At 57.4% G+C, this 22,185-nt stretch overlaps 1 protein-coding gene across 4 annotated transcripts; it reads left to right on the forward strand.

Annotated features, from left to right (window-relative positions):
* Window positions 1-489: 489 nt before the first annotated feature.
* Window positions 490-21,589, forward strand: EXOC3L2 (exocyst complex component 3 like 2). Of its 4 annotated transcripts, none has more exons than XM_038528593.1 (12): window positions 490-571; window positions 4,430-4,968; window positions 8,489-9,122; window positions 11,365-11,476; window positions 12,428-12,529; window positions 12,634-12,734; window positions 12,947-13,057; window positions 14,247-14,382; window positions 17,049-17,171; window positions 17,650-17,805; window positions 18,602-18,723; window positions 20,909-21,589. In XM_038528593.1, exons 2-12 carry the CDS (start codon window positions 4,446-4,448, stop codon window positions 21,195-21,197), a joined length of 2,409 nt encoding a protein of 802 aa, XP_038384521.1. In that variant the 5' UTR covers window positions 490-571; window positions 4,430-4,445; the 3' UTR covers window positions 21,198-21,589. The 4 variants fall into 4 exon arrangements, with proteins under 4 accessions (XP_038384521.1, XP_038384519.1, XP_038384520.1 ...); XM_038528591.1 differs by having other exon boundaries at window positions 514-650; XM_038528592.1 differs by lacking the exon at window positions 490-571 and adding an exon at window positions 760-894.
* The last annotated feature ends 596 nt before the right edge of the window (window positions 21,590-22,185 follow it).

Below are 22,185 nucleotides of genomic sequence, written 5' to 3' on the forward strand. Positions count from 1 at the left end.
AAGGTCTCCTTTGAGGAACGGATGCTGGAGCTGAGGCCAGGGCAGTGTCGAAGAGGGGGCCATGCGAGGACCTGGGGACGGGGCGTTTAGGCACCACAATTCCAAAGCCATGACCAGTGTCACCCCCTTTTGGCCTCTAATTCCAGCTTCTGGGCCAGCAGAACCCCCATCCATGTCATTACTCCAGAGCGAGGACCCCGAAGGAGAGCTCTGGGCCCGTATCCAGCGCTGCGTGTCTCCCCAGGGTGCTCAGGATGGTGTTGTCACCTTGGAAGGCGTGAAGAGCAGGCAGGAGGGGGGGCCGATTCCGGGTGGGGGTGAGGGTGGGGGCCCGACTCTGTGGCCTTGGCCTTCCCAGCCCAACACCAGCTTGGCCTAAAAGGGCAGACAGATAAAGAGTCCTTCCGGCCCCTGGCCCCAGAGAGGGAGGGGTTTCCTGACAGGAAATTGACCTCCTCTAACCCCCCCCTACCCACCCCCCCAAGTTCCAAGCTCTCAGCAGTTCTGGCCCAAGTGTCCTCAGGGCAGGACAGCAGCGCAGGGACAGAGGCACAGAGGCACTGACTAGGAGGTGAGTGCCCCCGAGGAGGGGGCGGGATCCACATGCCCCAGGCCTGGGCTCCCCCTGGATCTCAGCTGGACCAGAGGTGGTGAGAACACACGCCCTGAGGCCAGGAGAGGCTGGGGGGTGGGCAAAGAGAGAACGTGGGCCCGACCTCAGGAGGGTGCCAGCGGGAGGGCAGGAGGAGCTGGAAGTAGGAGGGGGGTTGGTGGGGGGGGACAATTTGGGGGCCCTGGGGATCCAGAGAAGCTTTGAAGACCGCAGGGAGAGCTTGGACCATCAAAGGAGAAGAGACATGAAGCACGGTTGTGTCCGATGCCTTCTGAGTTCAGGTGGGAAGATGGGCCAGAGAGGGATGGGTGCTTTGCTCCTTCCCCAAGAGATGGGGGCTTGGAGATGGGAAAGAAGACAGGGCTGGGATGGAGACGGAGCTGGAGATGGGGCTCAGAAGGAAGGTGTGCGTGGCCTTGAAACAGGCTGGGCTGGTGACAAGACTGTTTGGGGGCGAGGTCTGGATTGGGGTTGCATGGTCGGGGTCCAGCGTGGACACAGTTTGTAAGGGCTGCTTTCTGATACAGATTTGGGGACTGGAGGTACTGACTTCTGCAAACAGGGTCAGGCTGTTCCTCCATGGAGGGTTCAGGACTTTAGGGAAAGGCTGGCAATGAAGGGGGGGGGGGGAGGGGGAGGAGCCGGAGCCCAGAGAGGAAAGCTGGTGGCCAAGACATCCTGTGGGAGGTCGGGAGGCTGGGGGCTCCAGGGATGCCTCGGAAGTGAGTCAGGGGGCCGGGCACTGGGGGCAGTTGAGGAGGCTGGAAGGGGCAGGATGTCGGAGCCAGTCTGCAGAGGCGGCTGTTGGAGCCAGGAAGGGGAAAGACAGAGGGGGCCAGTTTTCAGAAGATGTTGCAATGGGGTCTGGGGATGTTGGGAATGGCTTGGGGGTGGGTTAGGGGATCCAGTTTGGGGATGGATGTGGGAGCCAATGAGGAGTGGCAAATCCAGTTGGGGTACTGTTGACATCCCATTAGAGGGGAAGTTGAACCCCCTGTTTTGAGGGAGAGGTGCAGTTTTTTGGGGGGAGGTGATGGAGGCAGTTCTGGGGGATGGGATGAAGCATGGAGAAGCCTGTTTGGAAAATGAAAGATGGAGAATTAGAGGGTGACGTGTGTGTGTGCGTGTGTGTGTGTGTGTGTGTGTGTGTGTGTGCATGGGGGGGCCAGTATTGATTGCCCACAACCATGGGGGCTCCAGGCAAGGGTTGCCATGGAGACTGCCTCCCTGGGGGACAGGGGACCATGAAGACCGGGAAGGGACTTGAAGAACAGCAGCGGAGGTCCAGAGGCTGAAGTCAGGGAGGAAAGAAGGGGGTCTCCACCATGAATGGAGATGCTCATGCCCACGGCCCAGCCACCTCAGGGCTCTGTGAGCATCGGCCTCCTTCCAGATGCTCCACACCCCCGCACAGCTGCCCCTTCACCTGCTTGGGACCTGTCCCAGGTCCAAACAACCTAGCAACAGGAGAACGTGTGAACGTCTGACAGATGACAGAGTTTTGCCACAGCCACACAGTGGAATAGTATGCAACGCTTAAGAAAAATCAACCAGGGCCACGGAGATAGGCGTGGAAACATCTCACAAGTATGTGAGCCAAAAAACAACCAGCAAACAGCAAGTTGCAGGATACGCAGGGCACGGTAGCATTTCTAGGGAGTTTGAAGCCACGTAAAACAATACATGATTCCTGGCTGCAAGTCTGTGTTGGCAGAGTAAATGTCTGCGTGGATGGGGAGATGCACATGCTGGATGCTGCAGGATGCTGCATTCCTTGGGGGAAGGCTAGAGCAAGCAGAGCCAGGGGGACAGTCGGGGTGGGGTGGGGTGGGTGCGTCTGTAATGCCGGATTCTTTTTTTTTTTTTTTTTTTAAGATTTTATTTATTTATTCCTGAGAGACACACACACGCAGAGAGGCACAGACACAGGCAGAGGGAGACGCAGGCTCACTGCAGGGACCCCGATGTGGGACTTGATCCCAGGACCCCAGGATCATGCCCTGGGCCGAAGGCAGACACTCAACCGTTGAGCCACCCAGGTTCCCCTATAATGCTTGATTCTTAAACAAACAAAGAAACAAACCTGAACCAAGTAGAGCGAATGTTTGCATTAGATGCTAAGATTGGAGGCACAAGAGGTGTTTGTTTTCTAAATTTTTCTGAATTTCTGAATATTTGAACTATTTCATCATTTTAAAAAGCACCCTTCCATGGTTCCCCAGTGTCCTCGGGAAAAAGCCCAAGTCCCTCCTCATGGCCCTGCGAGGCCTTGCATGGCCTGCTCTTTACTGACCTCTCCAGCTTGACTCCTCCTCACCCACGAGGAATGAGGTCCTTCCCTCCTTCGTTTCCTGTTTAGCACCCATTCATTTCCTGAGCGCCTGCCCTGGGAGCTGGGGACACTGCAGTGACTGCAACAGCCTGACCCTGTCCTCTCAGGGCTTCACAGTCCAGTGGGGGGGGGGAGGCACAGACTCACCCCCAGACAGTGACAAGTCAGAGTGGGCAGGGTTGGGATGGGGGAAATTCTGAGGGGGGCAACTTGACCCAGCCTGGGCATCAGGGAGGGACTTCTGGGAGGAGGGGGATTTGGGGCTGTGTCCTAAAGCATGAGTGGAGCAGGGGGAACAGGTTTCCCTGTAGAAGGATCAACAAATGCTGACACGCAGAGGAGCCTGCAGTGAGAAGCACAGCTGGCAGGTGAAGGCAGTCGAATTTTGTCCCCAGGGCACTGGGGACCCATGCAAGGTTAAAAGAAAGAAAGGAGCAGGTCTGTGCTTTAAGGAGGCCCTCAAACGTGGGCTGGGGTGGGGATGGGGGGGCAAGAGGAGCTCAGACACCCGAGAGGAAGTGAGGAAGCTGGAGGGCACTTGGATTGGGGCAGGGGGCCATGGAAAGGGAGGAGATGAAGGATTTAGGAGATGGGATTAACAGAATTTGGGAGACTTCAAGCCCCAAGAGGGCAAGAACGGATCTGCCTTGGCCACCGCTGTGTCCCCAGTGCCTGCACCGGGCAAATACCTAGTAAGGTTTTGTTTTGTGTTGTTTTGTTTTTGGAGGGCGGGGAGGGTAGTAAAATATACAGAACATAAAATTCACTTTATGAGCCACTTTAAAGCATACAATTCAGTGGCATCTGGTACATTCGCAAGGCTGTCAACCATCACCACTATGTAGTTCCAGAACATTTTCATTTCCCAAAAGGAAACCCGTCCCCAATCCCCAGTGCCCCCTCTCCCAGTCCCTGGCCACCCCTCATCTCCTTTCTGTCTCTATGGATTTATCCTGTTCTGGACATTTCCCAGGAAAGTTTTGCTCAAGGAATGAACAGGGTAGGGTGGAGGTGACAGGTGTGCGGACTGGACAGGGGAGATGAGGCAGGTGCCCAGGTGTGTGACTGGCTGACCGGGTACATGGTGGGGCCTGAGTCCCCACTCAGCCTCTGGCCTTCGCTGGCTGTGCCAGCTTGGGAAGGACACTTCTCCTCTGTCAGCTTGCTTCCTTGTGGAGTACGAGGGTCTACAAAGATGATGAACCCTCCAGGCAGGTGTAAGGCAGGAAAAGGGTCTGAATGGCAATGCTTGGGGGGAAAAGAACCCCAGCCCCAGAATCGACAGGTCTGGGTGTGAATGCCAGCATCATCCCTGAATCACTGGGGGACCTTGGGCAACATCTGCAAAATGGACATAATGTAGCCCTAACCTCATGGGATCCGTGAGTGCCTAGACCAGGGCCTGGCACGCAGGGGCATTATCGTCCGTCATCAACACCACTACTGCTGTCGACCCCACTGATGGTCCCTTATGTTCTCCCCAGGTCCCTGCCTGCCAAAATGCCCATCCTGAAGAGTCTAGGGGTGGCCGACTCTAAGGTGCCCCGGGCAGGGACCCTGCCCCTGAGGTCCTCCCGAAACCCCTTTGAGGAAGTTCCAGGACTGGAAGAAGAGGAGGTTGGGGAGCTGGGGACCCTGCCCAATGGAACGTCTTGTCGCCGCCGGGCCACTCTGGAGAAGCTGGCTGGCCTGTCCCCCTTCCGGTTGGGCTGGACCCCTGGCAGGCGGGTAGGCAGCCCCGGAGATGGGCCGCCCCGCTCTTTCCTGGGCCGCATGCTGACGCCAGGGATACGCAGGAGCTCTGCAGATTTTGGCCTCCTGGCCAGGCTTCAGGGGACCCGAGCCCAGGGCGACGAGGAGGCGGCCGGGGAGGCTGCCCGGAGACTGGCCTTCCTGAGACTGGGACGCGGGCCCAAGCCCCACCGTGCGTCACTGGCTGAGAGGGTGGTGCCCGCAGGCGAGGCGGCCCCTGAGCCCCCGCCCAAGGTCCCTGAGCCCCCAAAGATGAAGGAGCCTCTGTCAGGTGAGTCAGGAGCCCCTGCCCAGCCCCGGCCTCCTCCTGTGACCCCATCTCTGCACACTTCTCCAACCTTTGTCTGTCCACATCCCACCGCACCCTGCAGTCCTTATCTCCATCACGAAGCCAGCTCCAGCTCCACACCCACCCCCAATCCATCCCCCCTCCACCCACCACCGTGTCCTGTGATAAGTGAATCACTAACTTTGGTCCCAATCCCCAATTCCCTCCCTACCTCCAATCTTTTTCCTATTTATTTATTTATTTATTTATTTATTATTTATTTCCAATTTTTAAAATTTTTTTTTAATTTTTTTATTTATTTATGATAGTCACACAGAGAGAAAGAGAGAGAGGCAGAGACATAGGCAGAGGGAGAAGCAGGCTCCATGCACCGGGAGCCCGATGTGGGATTCGATCCCGGGTCTCCAGGATCACGCCCTGGGCCAAAGGCAGGCGCCAAACCGCTGCGCCACCCAGGGATCCCTTATTTCCAATTTTAACCCTCCTACCCTCCCTCCCTTCAAATTCAACCACTATCCCATCTCCTTTCAAAGTATCCACATCCAACCTTGACCTTCTGCCTCCCCCTAACCCCCAGACCCTGCCTACTTCCCATCCCCAGCCCCAACACTGGCCCCAGATTGCAAAGACCACCTCTACCTCCTCCTTCACCCTAATCTCTCCTTTTCCATCCCACTCTGGACCCCAGCCCTAACTCCATCCCACTCCCAAACCCCCAGCCTCTACCCACTGTCCAAGCTTCATCTCAAACTCACCACCGTGGCCAGTGCCTACCTTCTACCTGCGTCTACTGACTGTGTCCCCGACGGCCTGTGTTCTTCGGTTCCCTTGGGTGCCGTAGTAATGGAATCCCACAAACCAGGCGGCTTAAACTATAGACACCTATTCTCTCCGTGCTGGAGGCTAGAAGTCTGAAACCAAGGTGTCGGCAGGGCCACGCATCCTTGGAAACTCAGAGGGGAATCCTTCCTCATTTCTTCCTGCACCTGATGCTTTGCCAGCCATCCTCGGAGTTCCCTGGGTCCTGGCCACCTCACTCCTGTTGTCACCACGCGGCCTCCTCGCTGTGACTTCACATTATCTTCCCTCTGTGTGAGTCTCTGTGTCCAAGTCTTCCCTTTGTATAACACCAGTCATGGGACACCTGGGTGGCTCAGTGGTTGAGCATCTATCTGCCTTCAGCTCAGGTGGTGATCCTGGGGTCCTGGGATCGAGTTCTGCATCAGGCTCCCTGCAGGGAGCCTGCTTTTCTCCCCCTGCCTATGTCTCTGCCTCTCTCTCTCTCTCTCTCTTTGTGTGTCTCTCACGAATAAATAAATAAAATCTTAAAAAAAAAAAAAACACCAGTCATAGTGGATTAGAACCTACCCTATGACCTCATTGTAACTTGATTACCTCTGCAAGGACCCTGTCTCCAGATAAGATCCCATTCTGAGGTTGTGGGGGTTAGGACTTCACACATCTTTTTTCTTGGTGGGGGAGGTGGGGTGGGGTACAAATCAACTTAAGACACCCCCCCACCTGTATATTCACCCCAAACTACTCCAAGCCCCAGTGTGATGCCTTTTTGGTTTGTACCTCAAACTAATTCCAACTCCATCAGCCATCTCCACCTTGGGACACATACACATGCTTATTCCCAACCCATTTCTTGTCTAAAGGCAATTTTTGGGCAGCCCCAGTGGCCAAGCGGTTTAGCACCACCTTCAGCCGGGAGTGTGATCCTGGAGACCCAGGACCGTGTCTCTACCTCTCTCTCTCTCTCTCTGTATCTGTCATGAATAAATCAAATCTTAAAAAAATAATAATAATAAAGGCAATTTTTAATCAGCACTGTGCCCAATGTTGGGACAACCGCCTGCCAGACCCTCAACCACTGAGCCACCCAGGTGTCCCTGCCCCCTTCACTCTTTTTTTTTTTTTTTAAGATTTTATTTATTGATTGATGAGAGACCGAGAGAGAGGCAGAGACACAGGCAGAGGGAGAAGCAGGCTCCGTGCAGGGAGCCTGATGCAGGACTTGATCCCAGGACCCCGGGATCACGACCTGAGCCAAAGGCAGACACCCAACCACTGAGCCACCCAGGTGTCTCTTCCCCCTTCGTTCTTAATCCCATCTCCACCTGGACCCTGAGTCTGCGTCTGAACCCCCATTCCCAACCTCCACCCACGTTCCCAGCCCCAACTAATGTCCACATTGCATCTTCAAATTCACATCCATCTCCACCTGTTTTCCATCCTCAATTGTCACTTAACTCCACTTCCACCCTCATCTCCGCACCCCACAAAACGCAGATGTCCTTCTCAACTCCTTTCCTGTCCCCTCTACAGATGTCACCCCAAACTCATCTTCACCCCTTCCAGCGGTCCCCAACCCTGGCTCCATCCCCCTTCTCACTCCTAGCCACCCACCCCCACCCCCACCCCACCCCCGGGCGTGCTGCCTCAGTGGTGGGGACTTCAGGAAAGCCTCTTCTGAGTATCCTCTACATCCTGGCCAGAGGCTATTTCAGCACCAGCTCCCTAGGGACTGGGAGGGCACTTCGGTGAGGTGAGGAGGGGGTGACTGGAGCCCCCGCCTTCTGGAAACGGATGGGCAGAAATAGCGCTGGCCAGGAAACAGTTTTTCTGCCAGGGAGGAAGTGGAGGGGGGTGGAGGTGTCGGGGTAACCCTGGGCCACCAGGACCCTCCCTTTGCCTTCACTCACAGCAACCCCATGGGGCTGTGTCTTGGGGAGTCTGAACTCAGAGTGCCAGATCACCCCCCCAGAAGACCCCATCTCTAGTCTGGCTAACCTCTCCCCACCTCCAAGCCTCCACCTTGTCCCCTGATCCACTGCTTCTCTCCACCCTCTCCCCCTACCTGGCTCAGGCTGGCTTTACCCCAGCCCTCCCATTGCCCGGATCCCTTTCTGTAGCTCTGATGGACTTTTCCTGTCCTCACCCTCCAAATATCCTGACCCCTTTCCATATCATAACCCACTCCCCAATACCTTCTGTCCTCCCCTGTGCCCTGACCCTCTCCCTTCTGCCTCAATCCCTTACCCCCATTTCCCCTGACTCCCCATCCTCCCCCCCTCTCCCCATCCTCTTGCTAGTCTCCTAATGATGCTCTGGTCCTTTGACTAGCTTCCCTTATCCCGACACCTATCCCACTGCCTACCACCCTCCGCCATCCCTAACCCTCTCCTGTCCCCTCCCTCAGGTCCTGGCCCTCTCGCTCCCCAACTCACCGTCCCCTCTCTCCCCCGCACCCCCTCCCCTTTCCTACCCCTCTCTGGCCTTCCTGTCCCCCACCCTCGTCACCCTCCACCCCTGGGTCCCCCTTTCCCTCCTCCCTCCCTCCCTCACCGACCCTTCTCTCCGCCCGATCCCGTGAAGCGTTCCCGACTCCTTCCTGGGCCGTCACCTCCCCCTTCCCATCCTCCCGGCCAGCCACCCCCCACCCCCACTCTCGCGCCACCGGTTTGCCTCCCCCTGACCTCCCGCTCTGCCCCCACAGTGCTGGAGATCCTGAGCCTGATCCAGCAGCGCGAGCTCGCCCGAGCCGACGAGCACATCTTGGAGCTGGAGGCCGAGGAGCTGGCGTCGTCGGGGGGCGGCGCGCCCGGGCCTCCCGCGGCCGAGGGCGCGGGCGGCGGCCGCCGGGCGCGGGACGTGGCGCTGCTCTACGAGGCCCTGCAGCGCGAGCTGTGGGCGCTGGTGCGCGAGACGCTGGCGGGCCCCGGGCCGGGCGCGGGCGCCGGGGCGGGCGCCGTGGCGCAGCTGGGCCAGGTGCTGCTGCAGGAGGAGGCGGCCGACGGGCGCCGGGGGCCCGGGGCGGCCCGCAAGCTGCGCGTCCGCTGGGCCGAGGCGGTGGGGCGCGCGGCGCGGGAACGCCTGGAGGCGGCGGCGCCCGGGGCGCCCGGGGGCCTGGCGGGGCAGCTGGAGGCGCTGCGGGCGCGGCTGCTGGAGGATATGGGCGTCGTGCGGGGCCGCCTGGCGCCCGCCTACCCCGCCGGCCTGGGCGCCTTCGGCGTCTACCTGCGCGGCTACCACGGCGCGCTGGCCGAGTGGCTCGGGGCCGCCGCCCGCCGGAGGCTGCCGCTGGGCGACCGCTACGCGCTGCTGCACTGGCACAACCAGGTGTACCCCAGGTGAGGCGGGGCCGGCTGTCCCCGGGTCGCCCAGAACCCCGCCACCCACGCGCACGCTCCCGCACCCAAGCACGCGCTCCCGCACCTCTTCAGATGCTAAGTAAGCACCCTGGACCGTTGACCCTTCCGGTCCTCCTCGGTCCTCGGCACTGGTGACACTGAACGCTCTCCCCCTGCCCGCGCTAGAACCGTAGCCACGTCGGTCCTTCCAGTGTTAAAACCTCAGCACCTTCCAGTCTGAGAACCCAAGGACCTCAGCATCGTCAACACTTCCACCCTTGGACGCGTGGCACCTGCCCACCCTTCCAGTCCCAGAATCACTAGTGATCTCTCCAGATCGCGAACCTTTCCATGGTGGAAAGGTTCTATGACGCCCCTAGAACCTTAGCACCGTGGCCCTTTCCAGTCCTAGAACTTCAGCACCATTCCACTCCTGCATCCGTAACAGGTGGATCCTTCCTTTCCTCAGCACTGTGACATTCACAATCTGAGCATCTGAGCGCTCTCCACGCTCTCCACCCGTTTGTGCTAGAGCTTTAGCAACATCAGTCCTCCCAGTTCTAAAACCTGAGCACCCCCAGCCCGAGGACCTCAGCATCTCAACACTTGGAATCACAGCGCTGCTCACCCTTCCTAGAATCTAAGCATCGTTGATCTTCTTGTTCTAGAAGTCTTGCCTTGTTATCTTTTCATTCTTAAAATCTTGGCACCACTGACCCTTCCAAGCCTAGAACCTTCACATCATTGACAAACTCCCAGAATCTTAGCAACCTGACCATTGACCCCTGCAATCTTAGAACCTTAACACCTCCCACTCTTCCAGACTTAGAACCTGTTAGCACCAAAGGCCCTTCCAGTTCTAAAATCTCAGCACCATTGACCCTTTCAGCCCTAGAAGGTCAGTGCTGTGGATCCCTCCAGGCCTAGAACCATAATATCATTGACACTTATACTGTTAGAATCTCAGTACTGTTCATCCTTCTGGTCCTAGAGTTTAGCACTGCTGATCATTCCCATCCTAGAATCTTGGTACCATTGACTCTTCCAGTCCTAGAACCTTAATACCACTGATTCTTAAATACTAAAACCTTAGTACCATCATCCCTAAAATTTTGGCATAGTTGACCCTCAGAATTCTAGAACCCTTTCACTGCTTTCCTTAGGTCCTAGGACATTAGCACTGTTGATTCTTCCAATCTTAGAACTTAAGCATCAACACTTTCAATCCTAGAACCTTAGTACCAATGAGATTTCAAATCCTAAGCCTTAGCCTTATCCCCTCTTTAGAGCCTAGAACTTTGATACTTTGGATCCTTCCAGTGTTGGGACTGTAAGACTCTTGGTCCCTTGAATTCTAAGTTTATAATCTTAGCATTTAGAACCTCAGCACCATTGATGGTCCCAGTCCTAACATCTCCAAATTCTTGAGGCTTTGGATCCTTTGGATCCATTCCTGTGGCCAGGGGATGGACTATGATTAGCCATGACTGAATCACCTATGCACTCCAGGGAAAAGGGAGCTGACCACACCCAAACTACATGTTGGCCAGCGAGAGGAGTGGGTGGTTCCTCAAACAAAATCATCATGGTGTCACTTAGAAGAACGGGAAACAAACAGCTAGTGACATCGGACCTCCTAGATCCCCTTTGGGAATACGTGTTAAGGACACTCTCACACCACCTATGAGAGATGGAGGCAGGACAGGGAGTCTGGAAAGCTTCCTGGAATAGCAGGACAGGAGTAGGAAGATGGTGCTTGTGGCTGAGAAGATGCCATGAGCAAAAGCTTGGGATGTGTGTGGGTGGGGTGGGGGATGGGGGGTGATGGTATCACCCAGGCCAGGTGTGCAAGACTGTAGCATCGGGGAGTGAGGGCTGGACTGGGGAAGCCTCCAAGGCCAGGTGAGGTGGTAGGGACGAGATGTGGAGGCGGAAGGGAGCTTCCATCTGATGAAGCTGATCTTGGGTGAGATCTTGCGTGCCAGACCATTCAAGCCTGGACTTGACCCCTGCAAGTCTTGCCCGGACACCATTCATCAGGGAGCTGACTCAGAGAACTGGAGCCAGGGGCGCGACAATTCCAGAGACTTCCTTTGAGGGATGAGCAAAGCTGGCCTCTAGAGAGGAAGGGAGTGGCCCAGGGTCAGAAACACACTGGGTGTAAAGAGGTAGGGGTAGGAGGGGGTTCAGCTGCCCAGATCCCTTTCTCACAGACCTCCTTGTCTCTCGCCCCCCTTCCCAGAGAGGTCCTAGGGCTGGTGGACCTGGTTGCCCTGGAGAATGGAGAGCTCGGGCCCCTGCTGTCTCCTGGCACCCTGCGGGGCTTGGAGGATGAATGTGTCACAGACGTTAAGGTACTGGGGGTGTGGGAGCGGAGACACTCTGCAGGGAGAGAGTGGTCATGCTGGGCTTGGGGGCCTCCCCTCTCTCCCTTCCGCTACTCTCATTCCCTTTTTCCCTCTGTGGGGACTTCTGAGCTCGGCCCAAAAGACACAGAAATGTCAGCCCATACTGATCACTCTGTCTTAGGTTCAGTGTTATTACCCAAGCACCCAGCCAGGCAGAGGGACCATCAGTAAAGGTTCGATACATTCCCATACTTCCAATCACGGAGCAAGAGGCAGTCACAGAAGCTCAGCTCACAGTCCCAGAGATTCGGCATCAAAGCCATCTCTGCACATAAGCGAGGCAGATAGTCAGCATGGTTAGTAACTGGCCAGGCACAGGCACCAGTCAGCAGAGTGGCCCGGCCATGAACACCCAGCCTGGCCACGGGGCTGCTTCCCACCTGAATGCCAGCCCTGCCTCGGCCGTTGAAATTACAATCTTTGTAACCTAAGAGCCCAGAATCTTAGACTCCCAACACACCTAGAGTCTCAGATTCATTGAAGGGAGCACTGGACCAGAGGGTCAGAGATGCATAAACCTTAGCATCCCAGACCCTTGGCATTCTGGAATTACAGAATCTGACTCTCTTGAGCAAATTGTTTTGCAGAATCTGGGGAGCGGAGCCTTAGGACCGTCAAATAATGAGAGACAAGACCCTCAAACTCTCTGGCTATCAAAGGGAGGAAGCTTAAAACTACAGACTCTTAATATCAAGCTGCAAATCATGGACTTAGGGATGCAAGAGGCTGGGGAGGTTTTCTGGTCCAGCTTCTCTCCTTAGGGTAACCTTGAGAAGCTTAGGGGTAGAACCCAGACCTGCTTGAGGCTAAGGTGTGGGGACCATAGAGGGGGGGAAAGGAGGGAGAGGCTCCCGGGCTCCCCTGACTCCTGCCTTTCCCCCCACCTTCCCACGCCAGGCTCAGACACGAGCAGCCCTCCTTCGAGTGCTGCAGGAGAATGAGGAGCACTGGGCGAGGACGGAGGACCGGCCCAGCAGCCTGGCACAGGACGTGTGTGAGGTAGGGGGTAGCGGGAGGAGGAGAGTCAGCAGAACAGTGCCCCGGGGAGGGGAAAGCAGGACCTCCCCCCTCCTCACCTCTTCTCCTCTCCATGGACCACGCAGCTGCTAGAAGAGCATACAGAGCGAGCACCCCGCATCAGCCAGGAGTTTGGGGAGCGGATGGCCCACTGCTGCTTGGGGGGGCTAGCAGAATTCCTGCAGAGGTAATGGAGGGTTGGGGCAGGGGTGCAGGGCTGGGGTGGAGGCATCAGTACCCAGGATCCAACAGAGAGAGGAGGGAAGATAGGAAACCGAGGATGGATGGGCAGGGGCCTGTCGGTGAGGATCACAGGCTTTGCGGGGCTGAGTGCCCAGCAGGAGACCCCCTCCAGCTGCGCCCCATCTGTCATACACCCTCCCTTTCTCCTGTCCCCAGCTTCCAGCAGCGGGTGGAGCGATTCCATGAGAATCCAGGAGTTCGGGAGCTGCTACCTGACACCTACATCAGCAGGACCATCTCCCTGGTCAACTGTGGGCCCCCCCTGAGGTGAGAGCACCCCGTGTGTGGGGGACAGGGCCAGTCACCATGACCAGCTGAACTGGGATGCCCAGATCCCGGGTGGGGCATCACAGAGCTGGTCCAGAGCGAAAGGCACATGGGGCCTTGGAAGCAGAAAACCCTGGGAGTCCTAAAAAGAACCTCAGCATCACAGAGCGCTAGAATTACTGAGTGATCGAAACACTGGAGTGTTGTAATTATAGAAACCTTAGAAGCCAGATTCAAACACTCTAGGAATTACAGATTTTTTTTTGCCTTTTTATCTTCCTTTCCTTTTTTTTATTAAGTAATTTTTAATGCATTTACATGGTTCAAAATTCTAGATACAATGGGGCGTGCAGTGAAAAGTCTCCCTCCAACATGCTCCCCAACTTCCTTATTGCTAGAGCCTGCCATATCTCTGCTGGGGCATTTGATATATTTACCCGTAAATATGTGTAAATAAGTGTATGTGTGCATATGCATACTTCATGCATATGCATATCTTGTGCATATTCATATGCATATTTCATATGCACATTCCATACAGACACAAGTAAATATATTTCACTGTGTGCATACATATTATTCTTTTTCCTTTAAAAAAAAACCCACAAGTGGTAAGAATGTTGGACACACTTTTGTGCCTTTCCCCTTAACAGCTTGGAGATCTTTCTGTCAGCACGTGGCGTTCCCACACTCCCTTGTAAGATCTGAACTGTAGTCCACTGAGCAGATATACCGTCGTGTATTCAATGTGGAGACTCTCGGCTCCACCCTTTCTAGAGCAAAATCTGGTACACCTGTCAATCCCACAAACGTGGGGACTCTGGGGGACACATGCCCAGAAGGGGGCCTCGCTGGGATTTGGGCAGAAAATGCCAAATCGCCCTTTTTCTTCATGATGACGGGTCATCATGAAGAAAAAATGGGAAGGGTAGGATTTTAGAATTATAGGTGTTTCGAATCACATTCCACGGAGCTTCCACGTCCCACCCACCCCCGCTCAGCCTCCCAGGCATCCCTTGATATTTCTTAGCCCCCAGACTCTCCCCAGAACTCCTGACTTTTCCCAGCTCCCCATCTGACCCATCACCCCTGTGCTTACAAAATAGAGTCCATCTAAGGAGGGAGCGAGGTCCAGGCAATTGAGCTGAATATTGGGGCTCCTTGACTTTGGCTCCTCCGATCCCCACAGGGCTCTGGCAGAGCGCCTGGCCCGGGTGGGCCCTCCCGAAAGTGAGCCGGCCCGGGAAGCAGCAGCCAGCGCTCTGGACCGCGTGACCCGGCTCTGCCACCGAGTCCTGGCTGACCTGCTATTCCAGGAGCTGCAGGTGAGTGAGGCGGGGTGTGTGTGTGTGTGTGTGTGTGTGTGTGTGTGTGTGAGAAGGGGGCAGCCGGGACAGGGGAGCATCCTGCCAACCGGCAGGTCCTTTCAGCCCAGGACTCAGTGTTCTTCGGGAAGCAGGCAGGGGTGGGGGTAATAGCCTGTTTGGGTCATGGGGGGGGTAAAGGAGGGTGCAGGAAGGAAGACAGGGGAGGATATGGTCAAGGGGAAGATGGAGAGCCAAGGGGCCTTGGGGATTGGGTGGGGCCCCTCCCCACTGAGGCCCCCCAAATCCCTGCCCAGCCTCTCCTAGATCCCTGCACCCTGCTGACCTCTGGGCTCCTGTGGGACCCCAGAGGGGGCTGGAGTCAGAAGAGGTGTATGAGAGTATGTGGGGAGAGTGGTGGGAGTACCTGTGAGTGAGCCCGAGGGGTGCATATCCCTGGTTGTAATGCAGGCTCATTCATGTCGTCCAACCCAGCTCACTCAGAGCAAGAGCCAAAGCCCTTGTGGTGGATGGATGGAGGCCCTGGATGATCTGACCCTCCCCTCTCTGACCTCGCCTCCCCCCACCTGCCTCCTCCCGCCATACCAGCCCCCTTGCTCTTCCTTAAACTCACCACACACAGTTCAGTACCTTTGCACCTGCTGTTCCCTTTGTTTGGACCACTCTCCCCACCTCCAGTAGCCACGTCGCTACCCTCTCACCTCTTTCAAGTCTTGACTCAGATGTCACCTTCTCGGTGAGACCTCCTCGGGCTGCCCTATTTAAAACAGAATCCCCAAGAGGAGACTCCCTTCCCCTTCCCCACTCCCTGCTGTTTTTCTCCAAGTACTTACAGCCACCTGCAGTCCTACGGCCTTTGCTTCAACACCCCCCCCCCCCCCAGCCAGCTCCATCCACTGGAATGTGAGCTTCTCAAGGGCAAGGTTTGTCGGAATGTTTCTAAAATAACTTTTTATTATGGAAAATTTCAAACGTACACAAAAGTAAGCAGAATGACAGAATGACCTCCTGGTGGACCAGCTCCAGCAAATATCAACTCCTGGCCAATTTTGTTTCACCTTTCCCCCACCCCCTGCGCCCTCCCCATCCCTGACATCCTGTCATCATCCATCAACACTTCAGTCTGCATCTCCAAAAGATAAGAAAGTCTTTGTAAATGAACATAACCACAGTGCCTTTTCATACCAAACAAAGGGAGCGATAATTCCTTAATATCAGCAAATATCAGACCGGTAATCAGATCCCCATCCCCACCCCGACCTGTTTAGGATTATCAAATATTTGAAGTTTTGTTCGTCTCATTCTGCTCTGTGTCCCGGAGCATCCCCAAGTGTCCCCAGCCACCCACCCCTGGCTGAGCCACAGGAAGAGTGTTTGTTGAATGACTACATGGATAGGTGTGTGCATGAAAGTGAGTCGGAGGTTATGGGGTTGCCGAGAAGGGGATGCAGTCTACATTCCAGGCCTGGCTGCACTTTTTCCAAATAGGGGGACCTGAGCAAGTTACTTGTCCTCTCGGGGTGTCTGTTTGCTCATCTGGAAAATGGGCACAGGAATTCCAGGCTTCTCGGGTGGCTGTGAGGAAGCAACGGGATCGTGTGGCTGTACAGTGCTTAGCTCCCTCTCAGCCCACGGGTACTGGCTGAAATCTTCCTAAAAATACAGAGTTTATAGAAACAGTGACATGCCCGGAGCCAGGTGCTGCAGCGAGAGCATCAGCTCATTTAATTCACACCCACTTTTCAACAAAAGGCCCTATTCGGGGAGGTTCAGACACCTGGGCTAGCAGGCTACTGTAGGAATGAGAGCAGGACTGGGGTGCAGGGTAGAGAGGGATCTGACCTTCTTCAGACCCGCCCCCCCCCCCCCCCCCCCCCCCCCCCCCCCCCCCCCCCGCCTCCTCACATTCACCCCCTTACTGCCCCAGATCCATTTCAGGGACAGACCCAGTGCCCTTCCCACCTCTTGGATCACATCCAGGTGCCTCCCTCCTCCACCCCCACAGAAATCCTAGGAATTCTACTCCTTGGGCTCTGCTTTCCCCCTCCTCACCCCTCTTACCCACTTCTTTCTCCTTTTCCCCTCCTTCCGGTCCCTCCTCCCCATTTCTACCTCTGCCTGGCCCCTCCCATCAGGATCTCGGTAAAGTATAAGCCTGACCCTCTCCCTCTGTCTTCAAGTTATTAATAATTTTGAATAAGGGCATTCCGTTTTCGTGTTGCACTGGGCCCCACAAATTATTGTATAGATGGTCTTGTCAGCCACTTGGACCCTCTTTCTGACCCTCTGACAGGCAAACCCATCCGAGCAGCCTTCACGCTGGCTCTTCACGCTAATTGAGCCACTCTCTTCATCATCCCTAGCCGGGCTAGCCACACCATCCTTCCGCCCAAGCTCTGGTGCCCCTCCTCCAGGAAGCCCTCCTGGACTCTCTGTGCTGACCCAGGCAACTCCTCTGGGCTTCCTAAAACTCCCGGGTTCCCTCCTCCCAGCCCCCACCACTCTGGGTCCATCAGTGGGGAATGGTCGGTCTCCCTCCCTGGACTGTGCGCCCCAGGAGGGCACAGCTCAGCAGTGGTTCAGCTCTCCTCTGCTGAACTGGTAAGTGGAGAAAGAGGGTGGAAGGGAGGAGAGCTGCAACCATCCCCCCATGCTGTCCCCCCCAGCCCTACTTCAACAAGTTGATGCGCAGGAAGTGGCTGAACAGCCCGGAGGCCCTGGATGGCATCGTGGGCACGCTGGGCGCTCAGGCCCTGGCGCTGCGCAGGATGCAGGATGAGCCCTACCAGGTGCGCGGGCTTGTCGCGGGCGGGAGAGCGCGGGGAGCGGGAGCGCTCTGCAGGGGGAGACCCCTTCCAGGTGCCGGGCGCTCTCTCAAGGCGAGATAGGCGGCGCTCTGCGTGGGGTCTGCGGGGAGGCAGATCGGCGGGTACAGGGGTGGAGAGTGGGGCGCATACAGGGTCGGGGGGGGGCCTCTGGGAGGTGGAACTCCCGGAGAGTGGGGAGAGGACTGGGGTGGGGCAGCCTTTGGGGGCCGGCAGGGGATGTCGGCGAGCTGATTAGGGGGCAGAGGAGGGGATCATCCGCAGGACAGAGGTCACCCACCCGTTGGGAGTCGGGAGGGCTACTTGGGGGGGGCGCTGGGGGCGACCAAGAGGCCTGGCGCCCTGTGGGCGGGGTAGGGGGTTCCGGCGGGGGTGCCGGGAGTGGGAGCGGGGAGGGGGTCGCCGGCGGCTCACTGGCTCTCGCGTCTCCCCCGGTCCCCAGGCGCTGGTGGCCGAGCTGCACCGGCGGGCGCTGGTGGAGTACGTGCGGCCCCTGCTCCGCGGGCGCCTGCGCTGCCGCTCGGCACGGACCCGCAGCCGCGTGGCCGGGAGGCTCCGGGAGGACGCGGCGCAGCTGCAGCGGCTGTTCCGGCGGCTGGTCAGTGCGGCCCGGGGGCGGGGGGCTCCCGAGAACCCCTGGACCCGATAGCGGGGGGGCGGGGCATTAGCGTCGGGCCTTCTCCCAACTTTCAGTCAACAGGGACACTTCGATCCTGGCCTCCCTCCGCGCGTAAAAGTCGGTTGCTTGCGGGCCGAGCTCGCCTCCCGGCGCAAACCGGCTTCGGGCTCCCTACACCTGGCGGTGGGGATTCATTGGATCCGTTCAGTCCTGTCAAGTGCTTAGGACCCTACCCGGCGCCCAGCGAGCGCTCCGTAAACAGGAGCCGTTCTCCTGAGCACAGATAGGAGCCAAATGCAACAGAAACCCAAGAATTTAAAACGACCAACTTTTATTTCTACCCAATCGTAATCCTCAGGACAGGAAGGGCTTCGCTCGGCCGCGAAGTTTCCAGGATTTTCTAGTCTGCACTACTTGGAATTGCGGGGGTGGGGTGGGGGCGGCCAAGGGTGTCTCATTTTATTGAGAACGCAGGGAGACCTGTCGTCCAAGCAATCCGGTGTCCCCGGAGGGTTACGTTTTGCAAACAAGACTAGGTTTTGAAGGGTGTCCCCGAGCCCCCAAATTATCCGCAAAACTGAGTATAGATAAATTTCGATTGGGGTTTTTTTTTTTTTTTTCCTTCAAGTTTTCAAAGCTTCCAGGTCCTTCCCAAACCCTCTGATCCCAGTCTGTCCTCTGCCCGGCTTCACCGAGAAAACCGAGGCCCAGAGGGGTGTGGTGTAGGAGGAGGGGGACCTGGGGCCCGAGTGTGAGCTGGGGCCTTCCCCTGCAGGAGTCCCAGGCTTCGTGGCTGGACGCCGTGGTGCCTCATCTGGCCGAAGTCCTGCAGCTGGAAGACACGCCCAGCATCCAGGTGGAGGTGGGGGTGCTGGTGCGGGACTACCCAGACATCAGGTGAGCGCCCCCCGCCCCCGCCCCGAGCCGGCCCCTCGCCGCCCGCCCCGCCCGCGCCACCAGGCCGAGGACTCCCGGCCTTGGCATCCGTCCCGGCGTTTCCTGCCCTTGGGCGAGGGAGGGAGGCGGCGAGCGTGTCTGACGGCCGTTTCCTGCTGGAACCAGGGCATTATTAATACGATTTCCCTCCTTCTGCCGCCGCCGCCGCCACCAGGGCTCGCAAACAAACAGGCAGTCACAGGAAGCCCAGGGCAGGGGGGCGCGGGGCCGCCGGCGGCAGGAAGGGCCGGCCCAGCCCGGGAGCCGCGGGGGACACGGGGACACGCACGGGCACACGGGCGCACACGCACTGGGACAGCTGCAGGCGCCGCTCAGATCCTGGCGGACCATTTCCTTTGTGTGGGACCCTCTGCGGGCCGCTTCCGTGGGGATCACGGCACCCTTTTCGTAGGATCATTGGGGGATTTTGCATCGTGCGTCACAGCAGCATTACCCTCGTCATCCACGGTGACAGGCGTACCTAATACCAAGGCCTGTGTATTGAGTCCTTATGTCAGACCTGAGAAAGCATGTTATCCACCCACACTCTATAAGTAAGACCTATAATGAAAGTTATTTTAGAAAATTATATGCAAGTAAAAGGCAGTGCTGTTCTAAATGCTTAGCATCATCTGAGGCAGGCAGGAATTAAGTAGATTACCCTAAATGTCACAGCTAGCAAGTGGCAAAGCTGGGACTTGAACCGGGGCAGCAGGCTGCCTCTAAAGCCGGTGCACTTGATCACCCCCTCCACCCCCACCCCACCCGTGAGGGAAACGTGGATGGTGGTGGCAGTCCTGCAGCACTCTGCATACTCGGACTGAGGCACCAGTAGGGTTTATAGGCTCCAGGGTTGAGGATTTGGGACTGAGGGTGAGGATTCTGGAACCATTCCAGGATGGACAGTTCTGACTCTGAGATGTGGAGGACTTTGTCCTTGGGAAGGCACAGAGCCCTGGAGTGCATGGAGGGTGGGAGTCCCAGCATTCCTCCTGGATTGGGGTTTCTGATTTGGGATCTGTCCTTGAACGTGAAGCTGTTTGAAAGCTCTCAAGCTTTTGGAGTGGTTCCAAAGCCAACTTTGGGGCTGGGTCTTGGAGCTTGTGTGAGCTGGAAGGTTCCTAAGTCACATTTTTGGATGAGCAAACATTGGAGCCGTCGTGATTCCAAACCAGGGGTGTGGGGAAGTGAAGACTCTGAGCTGCTGTTGAAGGAAGCAGTGAAGGCCACAGGGCTGTGTTTGAAATGAAGGTTCTGGAAATGACTGTTAGGTTTAGGATCTTGAGACCCGAGAGCTGTTGCTGAGATGCCTCTCTTGGATTTAAGGGCAAGGGTTGTAAAATAGAGTTAGTTTTGGGACAAATTTCTGGTTGAGGTAAAGCCCCCCCCCCCCATTAATTTTAGTTCTGGAGTGGAACTTTGGCTGAGCAGGGTTCTGGGAATGGTGTGTGTGTTGGGGTATGTGTGGGGGTGAAGTGAGTCTTCCAAGGGGATGAAGGTTCTCTCATGGGTGGGCTCTGGATTGAGAGATTTTGAGTTAGTTTTGGATATGGGGCAGTGGAACTACATTGGTGGAGAAGCTTCTAGACCTTGCCTCGGAGGTGAGGGGTGAGGTGAGGGTTCAGATGGGAGTGCGGGTGAGCCCTCCTGGGCAGCTTCTGAGGGACAGTGGGGACTGTTGGAGGTGCAAGTGAAGACAAAGTTAGGGTTGCAGCTGATTCCAGAGCCTATGCAGGTATGAGGGGACCAGAGGGAAGTCCAGGGGCTTCCTTTTGAGCTGAGCTGGGGCTGAAGATTGAAGGTTAATCGGGAGCTAAGACCAGGGTGAAAAGGAAGACTCCTGTGCTGGGTGTGGAGGTGAGGGGTCTGGAATCAGTCATGAGTGGAAGGGTTTGGAAATGGTTGGCAGAGGGTTCCAGAGGGCGTGCTGGTGGAGGAGGGTTTGGGAGGACTAGAAATGGGGAGGGCCTGGGAGAGGGGAGGGCTGGGGGTTGCGGGTCTGGGGAAGGGACCTCGGAGCCGGGCATAGAGGCTCCAGAGCTAAGGCAGGTTGTGGGACGGATGGGGAACAGGGGGGTTCACAGATGGGCTGCTGCGTCTGCGTCTGGCGCGGAGAAGCCCATGCACCTGTCCCTTCTCTCCCCAGGCGGAAGCACGTGGCGGCCCTCCTCGACATCCGCGGCCTGCACAACACAGCCGCCCGCCAGGAGATCCTGGCCGTGGCCCGGGACCTGGAACTGTCGGAGGGGGGAGCCCTGCCACCCCCTCGGGACCGCGCCTTCTTCTCCGACATCTCCGTGCCCCGCCCACCCTTCTGCCTCGGCCTCCCTCCCTTCCCGGGCCGCCTTCCCCTCGGCCGGCTGGCCAGGCCTGGTTTGGCCTGTCTGCCCCGGCTTCGGCCTCCGTCCCCATCGCGGCCCCCCAGCCAACGCTGAGACTCTAGCAGCCCCCCGCCTCACGGCCCCCCATCTTTGCTGCTGACAAACCATCCTCCTGTATGGCCCCTTCTTGACTCCCTGCCTGGGACCGCAGATCCTCCTATTCCCCTCCCCTGCCCCCGGGATGGAAAGATCCTTGGTCTTCTGGGCCACCCCTACACTCCTGTGGCGAAGAGAAACAGGCCGGAGGGAGCAAGGACTTTCCCAAGGCCACGAAGCTCATTCCCAGCACCAGCTCCCGGCCCAGTGTGTGGTGGGTGGCGTTCTGGAAGGCTCTACAGAAGTATCCCAGGCTCCCCTCCCTTCCCCCTCACCTCAAGGTCTGGCCCCAGTCCAACGTATTAAGGAATGTACGATACTTAGAATAAAGAGGTTTCTATTTAACACAAGGAAGGGCTGAGTCCCCAGTGTGTGGGGGAGGAAGGACCGGGGGCAGGGCCCAGGGCCAAGGGCTTCTCACACGCCCCAAGGCTGGGCTGGGGTCCAACTCCTGGGCAGGGCAGTGGGAGGCTGAGGGAGGCCCTGCAGGCCAGCAGTAGGCAAGCCATCCCACTTACCCCGAGTCCCCAGGCCGCAGGACTCCAGGGCAGGCCCTTGGCCATTCTCAGCCAGAGTCCCTCCATCCCAAACGTGCCTCTCCTTCGCTTCTGAGCCTGGTGGCTCCACCTTGGCACCCCCCCCCCCCCATCCATCCTTAGCGGGAAGCTGTGTCAAGAGAGGAAGGAGGTTGGGGGCAGGGCCGACGGCATCCAGGGCGCCCTCCTGGGTTGATGCAGGAAAATCTCAGGGTGGGAAACATTCTAGCCTCTCACCCCCAGCCCCACCGGATCCTGGTCCCCACGGAGACCTTGAGGTCACCTCCCTGCTGACCCCTGCCCCTCCGGCCTGGTTGGACAGCCTATGATGGATATTTCCTGGTGTGTGTGTTTCTCTGAGAATTGGGAAGGAGGAGGCAGCCAGGGGTCAGCTTTGGGGCTGGGGATGG

The sequence above is a fragment of the Canis lupus genome, chromosome 1 (genome assembly GCF_011100685.1).
Source record: "Canis lupus familiaris isolate Mischka breed German Shepherd chromosome 1, alternate assembly UU_Cfam_GSD_1.0, whole genome shotgun sequence".
Lineage (NCBI taxonomy): Eukaryota > Metazoa > Chordata > Mammalia > Carnivora > Canidae > Canis > Canis lupus.